The sequence below is a fragment of the Pteropus alecto genome, unplaced genomic scaffold (genome assembly GCF_000325575.1).
Source record: "Pteropus alecto unplaced genomic scaffold, ASM32557v1 scaffold185, whole genome shotgun sequence".
Lineage (NCBI taxonomy): Eukaryota > Metazoa > Chordata > Mammalia > Chiroptera > Pteropodidae > Pteropus > Pteropus alecto.
Window position 1 is genome coordinate 9,639,626 of NW_006438088.1, and position 18,140 is coordinate 9,657,765.

The window sequence follows — 18,140 nt, forward strand, 5'->3', positions numbered from 1 at the left end:
TGGACTTCTTGCTCCATGTTGCAAAACTATCAAAAAAAAAAAAAAAAAAAAAAAAAAAAAAAAAAAATTGTTGCAGAAACCTAGGGAAGAGATTCCAAAAGGTACAGTGAGGCCAGGAACCTAGGAAAACATTAGCATGCTGGGTATTTTAACAGGCGTTCTGAAGCCTTACTTCATGGGTTCGAAAGAGACAGTTTCAGGAATCTGTTTTTCTCTGCTGCTTGCATGACGCTTATTTTTCTCTCTTTGCCCCTCTACTGCTCAACACACATCCAGACATCTAGGGAAGAGATTCCAAAAGGTACAGTGAGGCCAGGAACCTAGGAAAACATTAGCATGCTGGGTATTTTAACAGGCGTTCTGAAGCCTTACTTCATGGGTTCGAAAGAGACAGTTTCAGGAATCTGTTTTTCTCTGCTGCTTGCATGACGCTTATTTTTCTCTCTTTGCCCCTCTACTGCTCAACACACATCCAGACATCTGATAGTCATTCTCTCCCAGAATTAGTTTTATGCAACTAATTGTGTTATTCCCCAATACCCAGTATTTCAATAAAAATGTATATTTCATGTCTTATACACAAAGACATGTACTATTAAAGCTTCTGAGGACACAGACCTTTGTCCCGTAGCAGAAGAATAATATTCTGAAACTCTTCATAGTGCTTTTCTGATTTATTGGCTTTTCATCTATTTGTTTTTATTTTGTGCCTAAGAAAATTCAGAGCATTTTCTTTTGTAATTTCGAGTTACAGTGCTTAGCTAAAACAGGAGTATTTGTTTCTTTTATAACCCACTCATAGTTTAAGCTCTAAAAGTCTGGAAAGCAGACGCTTGATATATATGACTTTCTTTTCTGCCTAGGCAGTGGCTTGAGTAAAAGGATTGAATTGTGGGCATGCTATGGGATATTGTTAACGTTTTAGAAGCAGGATATATTCATTTCCCCGCTTCCTGACTAGTCTTCCAATTGTTGTTCCATGAAGGAGAACTTGAGAAAGGAACAATTTCATGTTCTTGATTTTTAAATCAAACCTCAACCTCTAGAAGATCTTCTCATACTTTAAATGAAAGTCAGGTTCAGTGTCTGCTTCATTTCCTTACACACAAGAAGCACCTCAGAGTGAAATGTTCATAAATAATTAAGTCTGTCTGTAAGGGCACTTGCCACGCCTCATCTGTTTGCTATGTGACAGTAACTTGGCTCGTGTGCAATTCATGGAAGGTGACCTAGGGCAAAGGGTTGGTGTGCCAGCATGTAAAAGCCACTGAGGAGGGTGTCCAACCCCCTAGGGATAATGGCATACCCTCTAGAGAAAGAGTCCCTGGGCTGGAGTCCCAAACACAGAACAGACCAGCTGCGTGACCTCTGAAAGTCTTACCTGTTTCCTCACCTGTAAAATAGAGACAATAGCACCTTCTTCAGTGGGTTGTTGTGAACTAATGACCATTTGTCCCCTGGCACATACTAGTGAATAAATGTTCTCATTATCTTACTTCCGAGGGTCAAGAGAAGTGCTGTGTTGTTCTCCATAATGCCAATATGACTAAGAACTGATAATCTGGACTCTGTGGGACCCCTAGAAGAGTGATAGAGTTTTCCACACATTTTGTCCAAGTTTTTAGTGCTCCACATTTTTCTTTCTGTATGGTTTTTCTCTTAGAGGGTTCTCCTATTTCCTTAGATTCAGCTCTATCAAATAACTCTTTTATGTGCCACATATTTCCACCTCTCTTTCGGTATTTCCACTTTGGATGACCCACTCCCCTAAAATCCCAACCTTTCTAAATGTGAATATTTTACTCTACCACCCTAAATCAAACCTCAGCTTCTCTAAGTTCTCATATTTTAACTGGAAGTTATGTTTTGTTTGATTCAATACCTAACATCTGACATGTGCCCCAGGGTCCAGTATGTTCATAAACAATTAAAGCTAGTTCTGCTTTCTGAATTATTTTTGTTAATGATGCCACTCTTTTTTAGGAAGCCCTGTTTAAGACTGTGAAGTTGCCTTTAACTCCTTCCTCTCTCAATAAGTGTAACCAGTGGGCAGGTCTCAATTCTTTTTGACATCAAGTTCATGCGTCTGTCACTACTGCTGTAGATCTGGTCATGCTTTGTAGCTTCCTGCCTCATTTCCTCAAATCTTGTTTCTTTCTTGTTCAGTCCATCTGTTTTCTGCCCATAGTGTCAGAATGCACAGCCTTGATTATGTTTCCTGCTTGAATCCTTCCATGATTCCCACTGTTCAGCATATATAGCTTAAAATCCTTAGCTTTGCATTCACTTCCCTTCCCTGAGCCCCAAGCTCTAGTCAAACTTGCTTATTATTCAGGGGTGCCCAGTCCAATATCCCCTTTCTTCTTCGCAGCTGTCATTTTGTTTGCAGTGATGTACCCTCACTTGGCATCATTAGGAACTGGCAGAAGGTCATGAAGAGTGAGTGGAAAATAGCATGGGCTGAGGTACAAGAGAGGGGCAAGGCCTGGATAGTCAGGGCCTTGTAGACAGTAGTGATGTGTTTTATCTTCATCCAGGAGCAAGGGAGGGGGCTTTCAGCAGCCGAGGGAAGTGATCTGATGTCGGATGTTAAAAGATCACTTTGATCCAGATAGAGAATAGATTGGAGAGCAAGAGAGGAAGCAGGGAGACCAGGCAAAAGTCAATTACAGTGGTTCAAGCCAGATATGTTGGTGGCATGGTCTACAGTGCTGGTGAGAAGATGGAGGGAAATGGACAAATACAAGGTGTATTTTGGAGGTAGAATAGACTGGACTTTGATAGGGTATGGGAGGTAAAGAAAATGGAAGTATCAAGGATAAATTCTAGGTCTGTGGTTTTAGTAACTGGGAGACTAATGGAGCCATGATTGAGATAGAGTGTCCCAGAGGGGAGTAGCTTTGTTCTGGCATCAGTTACAGCAGAGCCTGTCACATGGGCAGCCCTTAAATGTTGGCTCTTATTACTTTCGTGTATGTGTTCTGTGTCTCTCTGACTAAATTTTAAGTTCCCTGAAGGCTGAAGGCCATGTTCTAAATATTTACAATATGAAAAATGGCGAGTAAACATTTAATTGATGGAAACTGTGCCATGCTATTTTTTTTTTTTTTGTATCATCTGTAAGTCCTAATTATTTGAAGTACCCAATTAAGGAATTAGAGGAAATTTACATTTTCATAGGTCATAAATAAGAAATGAGGTTTTTCTCTTTCCTCTCACATTCAGTATTATTTAAAATGACTCGCTGAACTAAGACTTGGGATTATGTTAGTGTGGAGTCTGCAGGCTAGCTCAACAGCTCTGGTGCCTCCTCTCCCACAGATGTGCACTGGAAACTACACGTTCGTTCCATACATGGTGACTCCACATAACAAGGTCTACTGCTGTGACAGCAGCTTCATGAAGGGGTTGACAGAGCTCATGCAACCGAACTTTGAGCTGCTTCTTGGACCCATCTGCTTACCTCTCGTAGATCGTTTCATTCAGCTTCTGAAGGTGGCACAAGCAAGTTCCAGGTAAAATTTGATAATGCCATTTGGTGATGAATATGAAATGTTATTCTGCTTTATTGGTGCACCTGATCAGGTGTTTCTTAGACATAGTACACAGCCCAAACCAGGGGAAAAAATGTGTAATATCCTCTTAAGTGGATAAAATAGATGCCACCTCGTCTAAATGTTACATTTTATTCACTTATTCACAGAAAAACTTGAAATCAGAAAAAAAAAACCTGCTGACTGTATTATAGTGATGGGAAAGCTAAAAGTATGTTCAAATTCAGAAACATTATCCAAGTAAATGTCTAGGGACTTTTAGTGTAGGGGCAAGAAGTCTGCAAAATTTGCTAAGAACATTATATTTAAGAGCAATCATTTATGTTATTAAATGATGATACTGAGTCGGAAAGTAAAGATTATATTATGTTCAAATGATAGGCACACCTGATTTACTTAGAACAACTTATACTCAAAACCATAAAATGAAAAATAAAGTTTGGGCATTTTAAGTGGTACATTACAAGTTCTTGGAAAATTCATCTACCATTAATTCTTTCTGAAAGAAAGCAGTGTTAAAAGAAATATCAGACTCACGAATTTCTTAATGCTAGTAATATGAGGTGTTCATTCTATGTATCTTAATGAATTGAAAGCTAATGCTGCAGATGTCATTTATTTCCTTATAAAATTATTGCTTTTCATTTAAATCTTTTCTAATATTAACTCTTTGAAATGTGTGTTTTCTCACCAGCCAGTATTTCCGGGAATCTATACTCAATGATATCCGGAAAGCTCGTAATCTATACACTGGTAAAGAACTGGCAGCTGAATTGGCAAGAATTCGTCAGCGAGTAGATAATACTGAAGTCTTGACAGCAGATATTGTCATAAATCTGTTACTTTCCTACAGGGACATTCAGGTGAGAAGATACTTAAAATCATTTTCATATAGCATATTGAAGGAGTGTTAACATCAAATTTCAGTAAACTTCTAAGTCATTCATGTTAGTACACATAATATTTTTATTGACTCTCCTACGTTTTCTGTCCCACGATTGTATGATGAATGAAATAGACTCCTATGAGTTAATCAGTGATGTGAAAGCCTTGAATGGTAAAGGTCTGACTTTTTCCTCCAAAAGAACAAAAGAAAAATCTGCATGCATAGCTAACTCATAGATAGTTTGTTCTATTCTGTTAGCTTCAGGCACACTTGTCAGTCAATAAGTGAAAGCTTTGTTTTGGCAAATAGCAAAAATTTTTAGAGCTTTATGGACATATCTACATTGAAATTGTGTTGCTTGAAATTAATAGTTCAAGATCTAACTAGCTAGAAGCAAGAAATGTGCAATGAATTATAAAAATAAAAAATTTTTAAATTACAGTTGATATACAATATTATATTGGTTTCAGCTGTATATTATAGTGATTAGGCATTATATAACCTACAAAGTGATTCTCCACACAGTGGAGAAGAGCACAGTGTCATTAACTATATTCCCTATGCTGTACTTTACATCCCTGTAAAAATAACTTTTAAGACATAATGTAAAACACACGAACATACTATATTATTCTTATCGACATGTCTTAAAATTGTAAAAATATGGTGAATAGTATGAAACTTTCTTTGAGTTAGGAATTTGCTATTAGATTTTTATAGTAAAAAGTGACTTCTGGTTTCTTATTCCTAGCCTTTAGGCATGAGTAAAGCTCCATGTGAACAACAGAGACTCATACACGTGGAGAGGTGTTGCACTTAAGATCTCATGACTAGAGTAGCTTACTCATATTGAAACAAATCATTTTGTTGCTTACAAGAGAAGTTCAATCAATTGCTCCATATCTTTTGTACTTTGAAAGTGATTTCCCTTGAAACAATTGATAGGACACTTGTATACCAGGAATCTGGCTCTATGGAGAAGTAAACCACCCACATTTAGACAATATAGCATTATGTGCTAGGTGTTTTATTGTTTTTCTGGTCAGCTGTGGTAACTTTATATTTCTAATGTTTTTATATAGTCCAAACCCTTTATTTAAAAAAAATAATAAAAGTTTCTTCTTGGTTCTAAATTTTTCAAAGTACTCCTTGGATTCTAGTTGTTTTTTTAATGCCCTACTCAGATTCAGATATATGGTTGTCAAAAAGCATTTCATCTTCAGACCTTTTCTCCTAATGGTTTAATTCTGTGCTCTTCTCCTCTTGCTTGAAAGGATTATGATTCTATTGTGAAGTTGGTAGAGACTTTAGAAAAGCTGCCAACCTTTGATTTGGCCTCCCATCATCATGTGAAGTTTCATTATGCATTTGCACTGAATAGGTAAGAAGAAAAATTTCCCATTTGTAGTGTGCTAACATATTATTTTTTAATCTGCATATTCTTTCTAGGGTGTGTTTTTGCTATAACATTGCAACCACTCCTTACTAGAATATATTAATATTTCTGCTTCAACCATGTAAAATATAGAAAGCATACATTCTAATTTTTTTCTGAATTTTTGTCAGTAAACAGAGGTCCTCACTGTTTATATATTTCAATCCTTAAAATTATTTTTCTTCTCTGTCAAAATTTGTATCTGCTATTTATATATTTTTAGAATTTTTAAATTACATGAATATGATGTTATCTCTGAGCAAATACACTCAACACTATTACTATTCATGTTGAAATTGACTAAAGTAGAATAAGAGTAGTTATATCTAGGTGAACATATTTTAAACAGAGAATATGTTCACTGGGACTGCTTTGAACACAACTAATTATAATCAAAATTCTGTTGGCCATATTTTAGAGCATATGTCCTTGAATCTAGGACCAGGACTAACACTGCTGCTTCCAGTCCTTCATCTATGCCTTCTGTCCATATCATATCATACACTTCAGTGCCACTTTCTACCCAGAGTCACCATGGAGGGCCATCCCTGCTCTGGCCGTGGAGAGGCCTGTAACACTGAATTGTCTAAAGCTTAATTAGTCGTGCTGTCCTCTTCCATGGTGGAGAGTTGAATATATATGTAATTACTATAGCTGAAGAGAATGATACAAAGAAAAATGAAGGGGACATCACATCTGTTGAGCACTTGGCATGTGTCACTTAAGGCTTCATTATTTTACAAGTGGAGAAACTGAAGCCTGGAAAGATTGAGTAACTTTTTTTCATGGCTCATAGTTGGCATGTTGAAAAACTGAGGCTCAAACCCAGATCAATCTGATGCTGACGTCTGTGTTCTTCATCAGTAGGTTCTCCTGCCTCTGTCTACAAAGAAAAAAGTCAGCATGCTATTCAACCAGAGATTGTTTCTTTCCTTCTTTGTCCACACAAACCATAGAATTTGTTAACTTTATCAATAAATGTATCTCCCCATCTATTAAACATCTTTTTCTTTAGATTGAGCAGAATGAGACAAGACCTCCAGAGATTACCTGCTCCAACTAATTTTCAAATAAGTTCTTTTTGAAAGATGGAATGAAATAAGTTCTATTTTGAAATGAAAAATGAAAGTCCATAAGAGGCTCCTATATTTTTCTTAATGTTTCATCTTTACCTTTTCTAAAATAAAATATAATGAATTGATAAGCATATTTGTATGAAGTGTTATTCTAAACTCAAGGTATTTAGGACAAAGTAAAAAAAGGAATTTCATAGAAAGATTTAAAAAGTAGTAGCTGAGAATAGAAATAACTTTTTTATGATGGCTTTATTAAAGTATAATTCATATTTCATGCAATTCACCCATTTATGATGTACAATTCAGTGGTTTTTAATATATTATCAGAATTGTGTGACCATCAACACAATAAATTTTAGAACATTTTCATCACCCCAAAAAGAAACCCTAGCGCATTATCAATCATCTTCCCTCTTCCTCCCCAAGCCCCTCAGACCGAAGCAACTACTAATCAACTTTTGGTCTCTGTAGATTTGTCTGTTCTGAACATTTTAAATAAACAGAGTCATACAGTATGCAGTCTTTTGTGACTGGCTTCTTTCACTTAGCAGAATGTTTTCAAGGTCCAAGAAATAACCGTTAAGAGAATTATTATCTGGTTTTAAGAGTCTATACATACTTGCTATCTTAAAATAAGCTTCATAAAGCTGTTTACTTAGATAATTTGTCACGTGAAGAAATTAGGCAATTCTTGGGTTAAAGTTGGTTTGTTGATATTGTCTATGAATTAGTTTGCTTAGGTTTTTGTCCCTGTTTGGATTAGTTGACTCTGTCCCATTCAAGGCCACCCACTGACTGTATTCCTAATCTCACTCTACCAACTTGAATTTGCATGTAAACTGCAAGGAAATTGGAAGGACTATAGATGAATAAGTACAAATCCATCACCATTATTAGAAAAGCAACTCAGAAGGGATCCTCTTAGACCCAGGAGACATGCAATAGGATGAAAAACAAAAAGGCTTAGGACAGAAGTTTACAGAGGACACTCAAAATCTAATTGTTTTTATCCTGTCAAACTTCACTTATGTGAATCAATATATTAACTCGAGTTTTAAAAAGATAATTGGCCTATTTTGCTACTGTAGTCTATATTGAAACAAAATGTTTCCTTCCCCTACCTTAGGAGAAATCTCCCTGGAGATAGAGCAAAAGCTCTTGATATTATGATTCCACTGGTGGAAAGTGAAGGGCAAGTTGCTTCAGATATGTATTGCCTAGTTGGTCGAATCTACAAAGATATGTTTTTGGATTCTAATTTCACAGACACTGAAAGTAGAGACCATGGAGCTTTTTGGTGAGTATATAGATAAGATACTTAACTTGATAAACCCATGATATAAAAAATTGTTTGCAAATCAGAGCATTCAATCGTTATTATATTTAAATTGTGTGTTATATTTAGATTGTGTATTATTAAATAAATCTTAAAATTTATAGCTTTAGTAAAGTTTCAACAAAATTCATTTAATATGACAGTAAATTGGGGTAAATTGGATGAAAAGATTATTTAATAAAATCATTTTAAATTGATATTTAAAATACAATATGTAATTTAATAAATATAATTTTGTGGAAAATTTATAAAGTTTTATAGAAAGACATGAAAGAAGACCTGAATGAATGGAAAGATATACTGAGTTTGTGGATGAGAAGATTTGATATTTTTAAAGATGCAAATTTTCCTCAGCAGAGCTTTCTGTGTAATTTGACACATTGATTCTAAAATTTATTTGAAAAATAATGGGCCATGACTAAGCAAAGCAATTTGGAGAACAAGGTGAAGGGACTTGCTCTACCGTATAACAAGACACACTGCAAAGATGTAATAATTAAAACAGTTTAGTATGAGTATAGGCATAGACAAATAAAACACTGGCACAGAAAGGAAAGCCCAGAACAGACTGAGATATATGTGAGACTAGACTTAGGACAGAGTGGGGGAACCATGAACCAGAGGGGAAAAGACAGACTTCAGTAATGGTACTGAGAAAATTGGTGTATCAACTGGTAAAAATAAAATTGGATCCTTACTTTAAGCTATGCACAAAAAAATGAAATCCAGGTGATTTAAATACTAAAATATAAGAAAAATACTTTTAGAATACAATACACAAATTATTTATGACTTTAGGATAAGAAAGAATTTCTTAAAGAAGGCTTAGAAATACCATAAAAAATTGGGAAAGTAGAGTACATTAAAACATTAAAGTTTGCTTCTGCTCATCAGGGTTCTGGGTTTGGGTAACGGCAGAGTAGGTTCTGTTGCACTGATGCTCTTGTCAATAACATTGACAAATGTTGGAATAAAAAACACTTTTAAAAGTTTGAAAGCACCAAAGAATGACTAAAAGTAGTCATAAACTAGAGAGGTTTTGATCCTAGGATAAAGGGTACCACATTAGCTAAGATCTATATTAAATGGCTTTTCCCTTGGGGGCACTCCCCTGAGGGTCTGGAGGGCACGGGGCATATACAACTCAAGAAGAAAATCAGTTTTACTGGCCTGAGGTGTCAGGTTGAGGCTTCCAGAGTACCTGAAAATCGAGGAGGATACCCCTTAAATGAAGGAGCCGTCAAGAGAGCACCTCAAAATCTGTTTATGAACTCCCCTTCAGTTCTTAGCTGACTTCTGAAATGTGCATGTGTGGAGTAAAACTCAAAGGAACCAGGCAGAAAATAGCAGCTAGGAGACTGAAAGAGCTGAACAGAGATTTTAGCAGCTGCTCAATGCAAGAGAGACAGTTTAGAGTTTGAACCTCATGAAATTAAAGGGGCTTGATAAATAGTCTCAGGTTTCCACTGAACTCTAAAAAGGCCAAGGCTTAGGAATAAAATACTGTATTTCAGAACTAATGAAGTACACTAAAATTAAGAGCAAAACCAAAACAGAGCAACCCTAATAAAATCTAAAACCGAGACTCCACGTGATCAAAGTAAACCACTAATAATTTATTTGCCTATTGTAACAAAGCCATTCTTATGAGAATAACAGAATCCAAACTCTCTATAACAAATCTAAAATGTTTAGTACACTATCAGAAACTACTAGATTTGTGAAGAAATAGGAAAGTGTGCTCCATAATCAAGAAAAAAAAATCAGTCAACAAAAATAGACCCATAGGCAATATGGATTTTGGAATTATCAGAAAAAGACATTAAAATAACAATGAAAAATATGTTAAGGGAACAACCGAAAAGGATGGATATTATGGGTGAAAATGTGAATAATTGTAAGAGATATATATAAACTGGAAAAGAACCAAATGAAAATTCTAGAACTGAACTCAAATTCCATCAGATGGCATTCACAGCAGATTGGAAACGATAAAAGAAAGAATTTTAAAAAACTTGAAAACAAGTTATTAGAAAGCTTTCATATTTGAGTAGAGGAAAGAAAACGATTGAGAAAGAAATTAATTCCCAGTGACCTGTGGAATGGCATTGAGCAATCTGAGAAGGAGAGAAGAGAGGTAATATAGCAGGAAAAATATTCGAATAATTAGTAGCCAAATATTATCCAAATTTGATTAAACAAACAAACAAAAACAGCCCACAGATCTAGGAAGGTGGGCAAAATCCAAGCAGGATAAACACAAGGAAAACCATTCCTCAGCACATCATAGTAAAATTACTGAAAAAGTTAAACAAACAAACAAACAAAAAAACGAGATAATTTGTTGCCGGCAGACCTTTACTTCAAGAAATGTTAAAAGAAAATCTTTAGGTTGAAGGGAAGTGATACCAGATGGAAACTTGGGTGTATAGGTAGAAATCTAGAGGACTAGAAATGATAAATATACAATTGAAAAAAAGATATCAACAAAACGAAAAACTGAACCACAGGTAGAGAGTAATCCATGTAACCAATATAGGATTTGTATTCTGCGCGCGCACACACACACACACACACACACTAAAATGCTTAAGAAAAAAATATTAAAATGGGCATAGGATGTGAACAGGCCATTCACAAAAATAGAATCACAAATGGCCAATAAACATTTTGAAACATATAAAAAGGTACTTTACCTGCAAGCTAAAACAATGATATACTATTTTACACTATTCAGATTAACAAAAATTTATAAGTCTGACAATATCACTTGGCAAGGATGTTAAAGAAATGGAAGACTTAATTCTCTCCTGATTATGGTAGAAATTTTTATGATTTTTAAGATTTTTGGCATCATCAAGGAAGGTTGACAGCTAGTTATACTCTTAGTTACATACCCTCGAGAAACTCTTGAAGTTTCTCTCCGTAGAACGACAAAAGTCTAAAAAAACAATTGAGCAAAATAAGCAAAAGACAGAATACATAGAGTAAAATATCATTTATAGAAACTTTAAAAACAATCATGCACATCTAAGAAAGGTATAGATGTGTGAATGAGCAGTATAAATTCCCAGTTCAGTATAATGGCAACTCGTGGGAAAGGACTGGAAAGGGACCATGGAGTGATTTGCATGCAGCTGTAAGAATATTTAAAACATTTTGTTTCTTAAGCTGAGTGATGGGTATTTCTAATTATTCCTAAAACATCCTTAAATAACAATTTAATTTAAAAATATATTAAAGAAGGTTGACTTTGTTCAGAAGTTCCTCAGTGATAGCTGTAAAATTTTTAGGTTGAGAAACAAATTTAACTTTCAAAATCTGATATCATTTTAGCAGTTTAACAAGGAACTGAAATTGGGATAATGTGTTATAACTAGGCAAACTTGGGGACATTGATTTCCTAGATCCTTATGGAAAGCTTTGGTTTGGACTTTTAAATTTGTATTATAAATTTTTACTTCAATCCAGAGAGTCTTATGGTTTCTCTTAACCATGTTTTTTTCTTCTGTTACAAAAGAGGAATATAACTATACAGCCTTTTATTACCTGAAGATTCATGCTTTAAGAAAATTGTTAATTGTAGGAGGATTAGAATCTGATATTTGGAAGCATTATGCCAGTATAAATGCTTAGATATGGTGGTGATAATGAAATGAATAGGTAATCTTTCAAAGCTTGATTTTCATGGTTAGTGAATTTAGATGGAAAACATCTCCTATAAGCTTCATGCACAGGAATAAAATAGTGTTTGCACACTTAAAAACCAAACAATTAAGACTTGCTGAGGGCTTTCGACGTCATCTAAAGTTCAGTTAAGGAACAGAGTATTTTCTGTTGCATATTTGTTTTAACTTTCTGTGCTTCCAGATTCTGGCTCCTTTTTTATAGTTTCCATTTAGTTGAGGAACATTAACTGCCTCTCAAAGGAGCTTTGTGTTCAAGGTCTTCAGGTCAAATTGAAGATGTCAGAATTTTTATGATTTCATTTTAAGCTATCCACTAATTTTCTAGTAAGATCAGGGAAGCCTGTTAGAGCTCAAAGCCTTTTAATGAGTGGGTCCTTAGGAGTTGATCTCGTAACATAAGAATGCCAGTTTTGCTGTAGATTACATATCCATAACCTGCCATTATTGTCATTATATCCATTTGCCCTAGGAGTTGCTAAAAGGGTTTCCCTCCCATTTTAAAATGGGCGTATTTTCACTCCCTCACATCGTAAAGCTACTTCGGCATTTCTTTGTGTTTTGATCCAGTTCCCACAGTACAGCAAACACGTTCCTTCCAGTTGGTGTGTTGGCATCTTCTCTAACCTTACCTTCTGTTAGAGCTAAGAAGTAAAAGCACTTTGTCAAGGTGCTGACACAAAGGGCCTCACTGAGGTTATTAGGATCTGGCCAGACTTACTTACCCAGGATTTCTCATTTTCTGAGTCATGGGTCTCAAAAGGGATGTTTCATCTGATCTTTTTGAGCCATAATCCTCTGAACTTTCACTTGTCAAATGCCGGTGCTAGGTTAAGAGTGGAATGTCGTGGCAGATGGTCACTCCCTCTGGTTTCTTTCCATGGCTGTTTTCCATGGCCCGAATCATTTTCTGTTGGCTCGAACAGACAATGATCCACTGACCAGGGAAAGTTTAAGGATAAGATCTTCAACCTACTAGAAAAAGACTCGCAAGCAGTAGTGATTGCAATGGCTCGTAGTAGTCTTTCTTGCAGTTCCCCTTTCTAACATCTTTACAGAGTTCAGCGTTCTTGTTCCATATCAGAGGGAGAAAGTTGTATACACTGACCATTGTATCGGAAACAAGTACTGGACTACAGCAACCTTTTACTTCCAGAGTGACCCTCTAATGCATGTCTGCCTTCTGAGAGGTTTACTTGGGGTCCAGAATATGAAAATAGAAAATAAGAAAAATATCTATGGTTTAGATTTTTTTAGTTTGCAGAATCGTGATATGTTGTTCAAATAAACTTTGGTTGTTGAATTTTATCTGGGACAGAGGACGAATAGTTTGAATGAACACATCTTGCTGATTTAAGTATATAAAAAAAGAATAGTTCTCTAACATAAGATGTTTTCCGTTGTCACTTCCTTAGTTATTTTTGTTCACTAGAGCTCTTGTGGATGACTAAAATAGTTATTTTTTTCTATATTTAAATTTCGATAGTCCAAGTTAAAGTCTGAAAAATGCATTTTTGATTGCCAGGTAATTAAACTGAGTTTAGCTTTTAGTTATTAAAACATTGTAGCTTTTTATCATAAGCTGTTCCATATAAAATTAAATATAAATTAAAGAAAGTATCAGTGGTACCTGTCACAAGTGCTGGTTAGAGGATGTTTGGGGCCGCTATAGAAGAAAGAGCAAGAGGAGAGAGCAAAGCTGGGAGAATATCCAGCTTTCAAAGTATGAAATATTATGACCCAAGAGTCTAGACTTACATTCTTAAAAAAGGCCACAGAGTTTCTGAAGTGACAGCTTTAACTGGAATGACCCAAGGAAATATTGCAGTCCGTGACTTGGAGGGCCATGGAAAGTTCATTGCCAAGATTATCTCCACAATATTTTAACCTAATCTAAAAAAGAACCATGAAATAGTTTTGCTGAATTTATGTGCAGCGTGACTTACTTGGAACATTTTGTTATACACAGTATTTGTTCAGTGGGCAGAAATAATAACAAGTGCCTTAAACCTTAGAGCTTACATAAGATTTTTGTATGTTATTAACTATTGGAGGCTTATAAGCACCTTGTAAATTAGGCAGAGTGGACATTTTGCTCCCCATTTTACAACTGAGACAGTTGAAACTCAAAGAACTTAAGTGAACTTCTTGATGTCCTGTGATAAAATTTCAAATCTATTTTTTTTCAGATCTAGTGTAGTTTTTACTACATTCCAGGGACAGACATTTCTTTATGCTTCTAATATTTCATCATCAGCCCAATACTACACAAATCTCTGGCAAAAAAGATGAGATTATTGCAGTTGGTTTAGACTGATCACTTTAGGAGGAATGAATGCTCTGTTGTGAGAATTAAATGAAGCAATATAAATTAAGGTCCTGGAATAGTAGACACTTGGTGTTATAGCCTTAGAATATAATATTTGAAAATATTTTGTATTTTTTTGCATATTGTTATATTTATCTACGTTCAACATGGACTTTAACTAAATTAAAATTTTCTTTTCCCAAAGTATTCCTAAGAGTTTCTTTCTCTTTCAGGATCTAGCTGAATATTTTAGCTAATAAGAGAAAAGTTATAGAGTCTGTATACTTTTTACACAAGCCTTGTTTGAATTTCATATACCATGACTGTTGCGTGCTTGCAGTCGTATTTGGTTTTAGAGGTGATGGTAGTCTCATTTTTAAGGGGAGGTTGGAAGTCATTTTCAGAACTCTGAAAGAAAATTAGGTGCCCATGCTATATTAGCATAATCATGTCTCTCCTGTTGTAATGCCAAAAAAGATTCATAGCCAGGAAATTAAAAGCATTAAATCTGTTTTTAGCATTAATATGTTCATTTTTCCATAGTAACTTGGGAAAGAACAGATAGCCTTGCCTTATCAGCTAATTTTCTTTTACGTCAGTGACAGTGCTATTCAAACAGTAATGTGTGCCTGATAACAGTTTAGTTTTTACGTTATTAATAGGGTTGGCTTTACTTTAGAAGAGTTATGTAACAAACCAATCAACCTACAAATAAAGACCAATGTCTATTTTCCATTTGCCAGATTAGGCCTTTTTTCTTTTTCTTGGCCTCAAGATGTCTTTCTCCATGTTATCTACATTTCCACTACCGTCTTTCCCCCTCAGCCCTGAGTTTTATCTCAACATCTTTCTATTGACATCATTTTTGTTTAGTCCTTTATTGTGTCTATTAGGTGAGTTTCCCAATTTCGGATGATTTTTATTTTTAGAATGTAAAGCCTGAAGGATTCTTAGTAACTCAGCGTGACACCCAGTTCATTGGTGCGCAGATATAGATGGCCCCTAAGGGACTACCAGTTCTAGGATGACCTGGAGTCTTGGGTAAAACACACAGCGTGTCCACTGTTGCTTTGTAAACAAGCACCCTGGTACATTGGTCTGATGCTTTGACTTTAATTTAGTACTACATTTAGCAGATGATAGATTGGATGAAGTTCTGTTATGGTACGACCAAGTCGAAGCCCAAGAATGATAGTATTAATATGTCACTGTAGAGGTTTTCTAATTGTGGCTAACAAGCATTAAGCACCTAAGGCGGGCAACTAAGGCTTGTTTTATGTAACCTAGTTGTCAGAGAGATGAGTGAGAGAGAACTACATGTTTGTCAGACATGCAGAAAAGGAGAATATGGAAGAATAGCGGTGATTTCACTCAGTGAACCAAAGCAATCATTTCTAAGCCTGGCTGAATATCAGAACTGCTTGGAGAATTTTTCAACAATATTGAGGGTTTTTTTTTTTTTTTCCTCCCTGAGATTCTGCTTAGTGAGATCCATTTCATTGAAAAGATTGACCATAATTAATAATATGGCTACTCTCTTTTTATTAAATGTTTTGATTTCTCCCATATTTTGCTGTCACTCCCTTTCTTCTAAATCTTTACTGTTCTTTATATCCTTCAAGATTTGATTATATTTAAACCCCTGGCCCTAACTCTCTCCCAAAGATATCTCCTCCCATCTTCCCAGCCTTCTTAGAATACGGGTTTTTGCATTTTAACTTGGGAGAATTAGCAGTTATTGGAAGGATAAGTTTAGATTGGTCATAAACATATGAAAACTATTCATTCTCAGAAGCAGTCCCATTAAGTACATGTTCAGATTCTGAGCTATGCTTTCTTGTGATCAATTGGCAAAGATGAAATGAGAGCAGAATATTTTGGCACAAATGAACGCAATGTAATAGTGTCTCTTTTACACTGTTTTTGGGAGTGTGCTTTGGTAAGACCTTTCTGGAAAGCAACTTGGCATTATGCATCAAGAGCTTTGAAATAATTCATACTATTTTCCAGTTATATCCTTTGGAAACTATCCTAAAGAAATAGCACATATAGAGACAAAAATGGATTTACAACAATGTTCAAAACACTGAATTTTATGATAACAAAAATTTGGAGGAAACTTAAATGTCCAACAGTAGGGAAAATGTTAAATGAAGGATAACATCCCCATGTAACAGACTATCATTCATTGAGAATTAGAGGGGATTGGTGGTAAAAATGTACATGACACAAAACTTACCATTTAAATAATTTTAAGTGTGCAGTGACATTAAGTACTTTTGCATTGCTGTACTGTCATCATCACTATCTATCCACAACTTTTCTCATCTTGCAGAACTCAAACTCTATAACTGTTAAGCAATTCCCTATTCTCCCTTCCTCCCAGCCCTGGAGATCACCATTCTGTTTTCTGTCTCTATGAATTTGACTACTCTAGGTACTTCTTGTAAGTGGAATCATATGGTATTTGTCTTTTTTGTGACTGGCTTATTTCACTTAGCATGGTGTCCTCAAGGTTCATCCATGTTGTACCATGTGTCAGAATTTCCCTTTTAAAGGCCGAATGATTATATTTATAGACCACATTTTGTTTATCCATTTATTCATCAACGGGTTGTTTCCACCTTTTGGCTATTGTGAAGAATGCTGTTATGAACATTGGTGTACAGATATCTTCTTGAATCCTCTGCTTTCAATTCTTTTGAGTATATAGCCAGAAAAAAATTGTGGTTAAAAAAGAATCTTTAACAGTAACATTCATCATGATATACCAGATTAGAAAAACATAAATATAGCATTTTGGGGGGGAAAGAGGGGAAATGTGCTCATAGAAAAAAAAAACTGGAAGAAGACAGAATGTGGGGTTCTTTTATTTTCTTTCTGACTTTTTTATTATAATAAAGAATATGTACAAATAAGTAGTTTTAATTAAAGAGTGATTTCCCTCCCCCTAGCTCCAGGTGACATTAACAGAATGGTTTGGCACTAGTTTTCTTCTCATGTTATTCTGCTTTGCCTCTAGGTTATTTTATGAGTGGTAATTTCCGAAATATCCCTAGAGAGGTAAAGCACCATGAAATTCTAATTTAATTACTTGTATGTCTCACAGAAAGAATCACAGCTATTATATCACAAAAAAAGGAAAAATGAAAACTAAATAGAAAGAACTTGACTGGAGCTTAGTTTCTTCTTTGATGGAAAGTAGATGTTCTTTAGCTAGGAATAATCAATTCAAGAATATTTCCTTTATTCTGGACTTTGTTGAACATCTCAGTGCAGATGGAACAAGTGAGCTAAGTCTTTATTATAAAGACTTCATCACTCACTTCATAATCAAGTACTTAGCTCTTCTAGCTTGCAATCAAGTGACAAATACAGTGCTGATAATAAGACAACCTTTGAACAAAATCTGTTGCTTGAAAGCTTGAACAAGAAATCTGCATCTTTTAAATCTAATAATGAAGAATACAAATTATTTACCCTCTTTCTACAAATATTTAGTACTAAAATAGAAAAAAATCAACAATAGCAGAAATAACTTCATACAGTTACTCAGTCACTAGACTTTTCTTAAGATGTGAATGTCTGGTTTTATCCTTAAGATTTGTTTCCTTCATCGAGTCTTCTTTAATTTAGCTTCCCTCACACTTAATCACTTTATTTCTCTATCTTTATAGGTAGTCTTACATTATTAACCATTGTTTATAGATTTCTTTAAGGATTAACATTGCTCATGTACATTTATCCTCTTGCTAGTTAAACTTTTAAGTTTTCAACAACATAAAATTTCTTCTTCGGTGCATTTTTATGGGTACATTCAGCTGTATTGCCATATCAGTCTTCAGTCTAATAAGATTGA

At 35.0% G+C, this 18,140-nt stretch overlaps 1 protein-coding gene across 1 annotated transcript in view; it reads left to right on the plus strand.

Annotated features, from left to right (window-relative positions):
• The window catches only part of MAP3K5 (mitogen-activated protein kinase kinase kinase 5), a 167,903-nt gene that overhangs the window by 65,846 nt on the left and 83,917 nt on the right, over positions 1-18,140 (plus strand). Inside the window, exons 4-7 of the mRNA XM_006915385.3 lie at positions 3,322-3,515; positions 4,249-4,417; positions 5,715-5,821; positions 8,078-8,248. Of these exons, the coding sequence (XP_006915447.1) occupies positions 3,322-3,515; positions 4,249-4,417; positions 5,715-5,821; positions 8,078-8,248 (641 nt within the window). The remainder of the gene's footprint in view (positions 1-3,321; positions 3,516-4,248; positions 4,418-5,714; positions 5,822-8,077; positions 8,249-18,140) is intronic.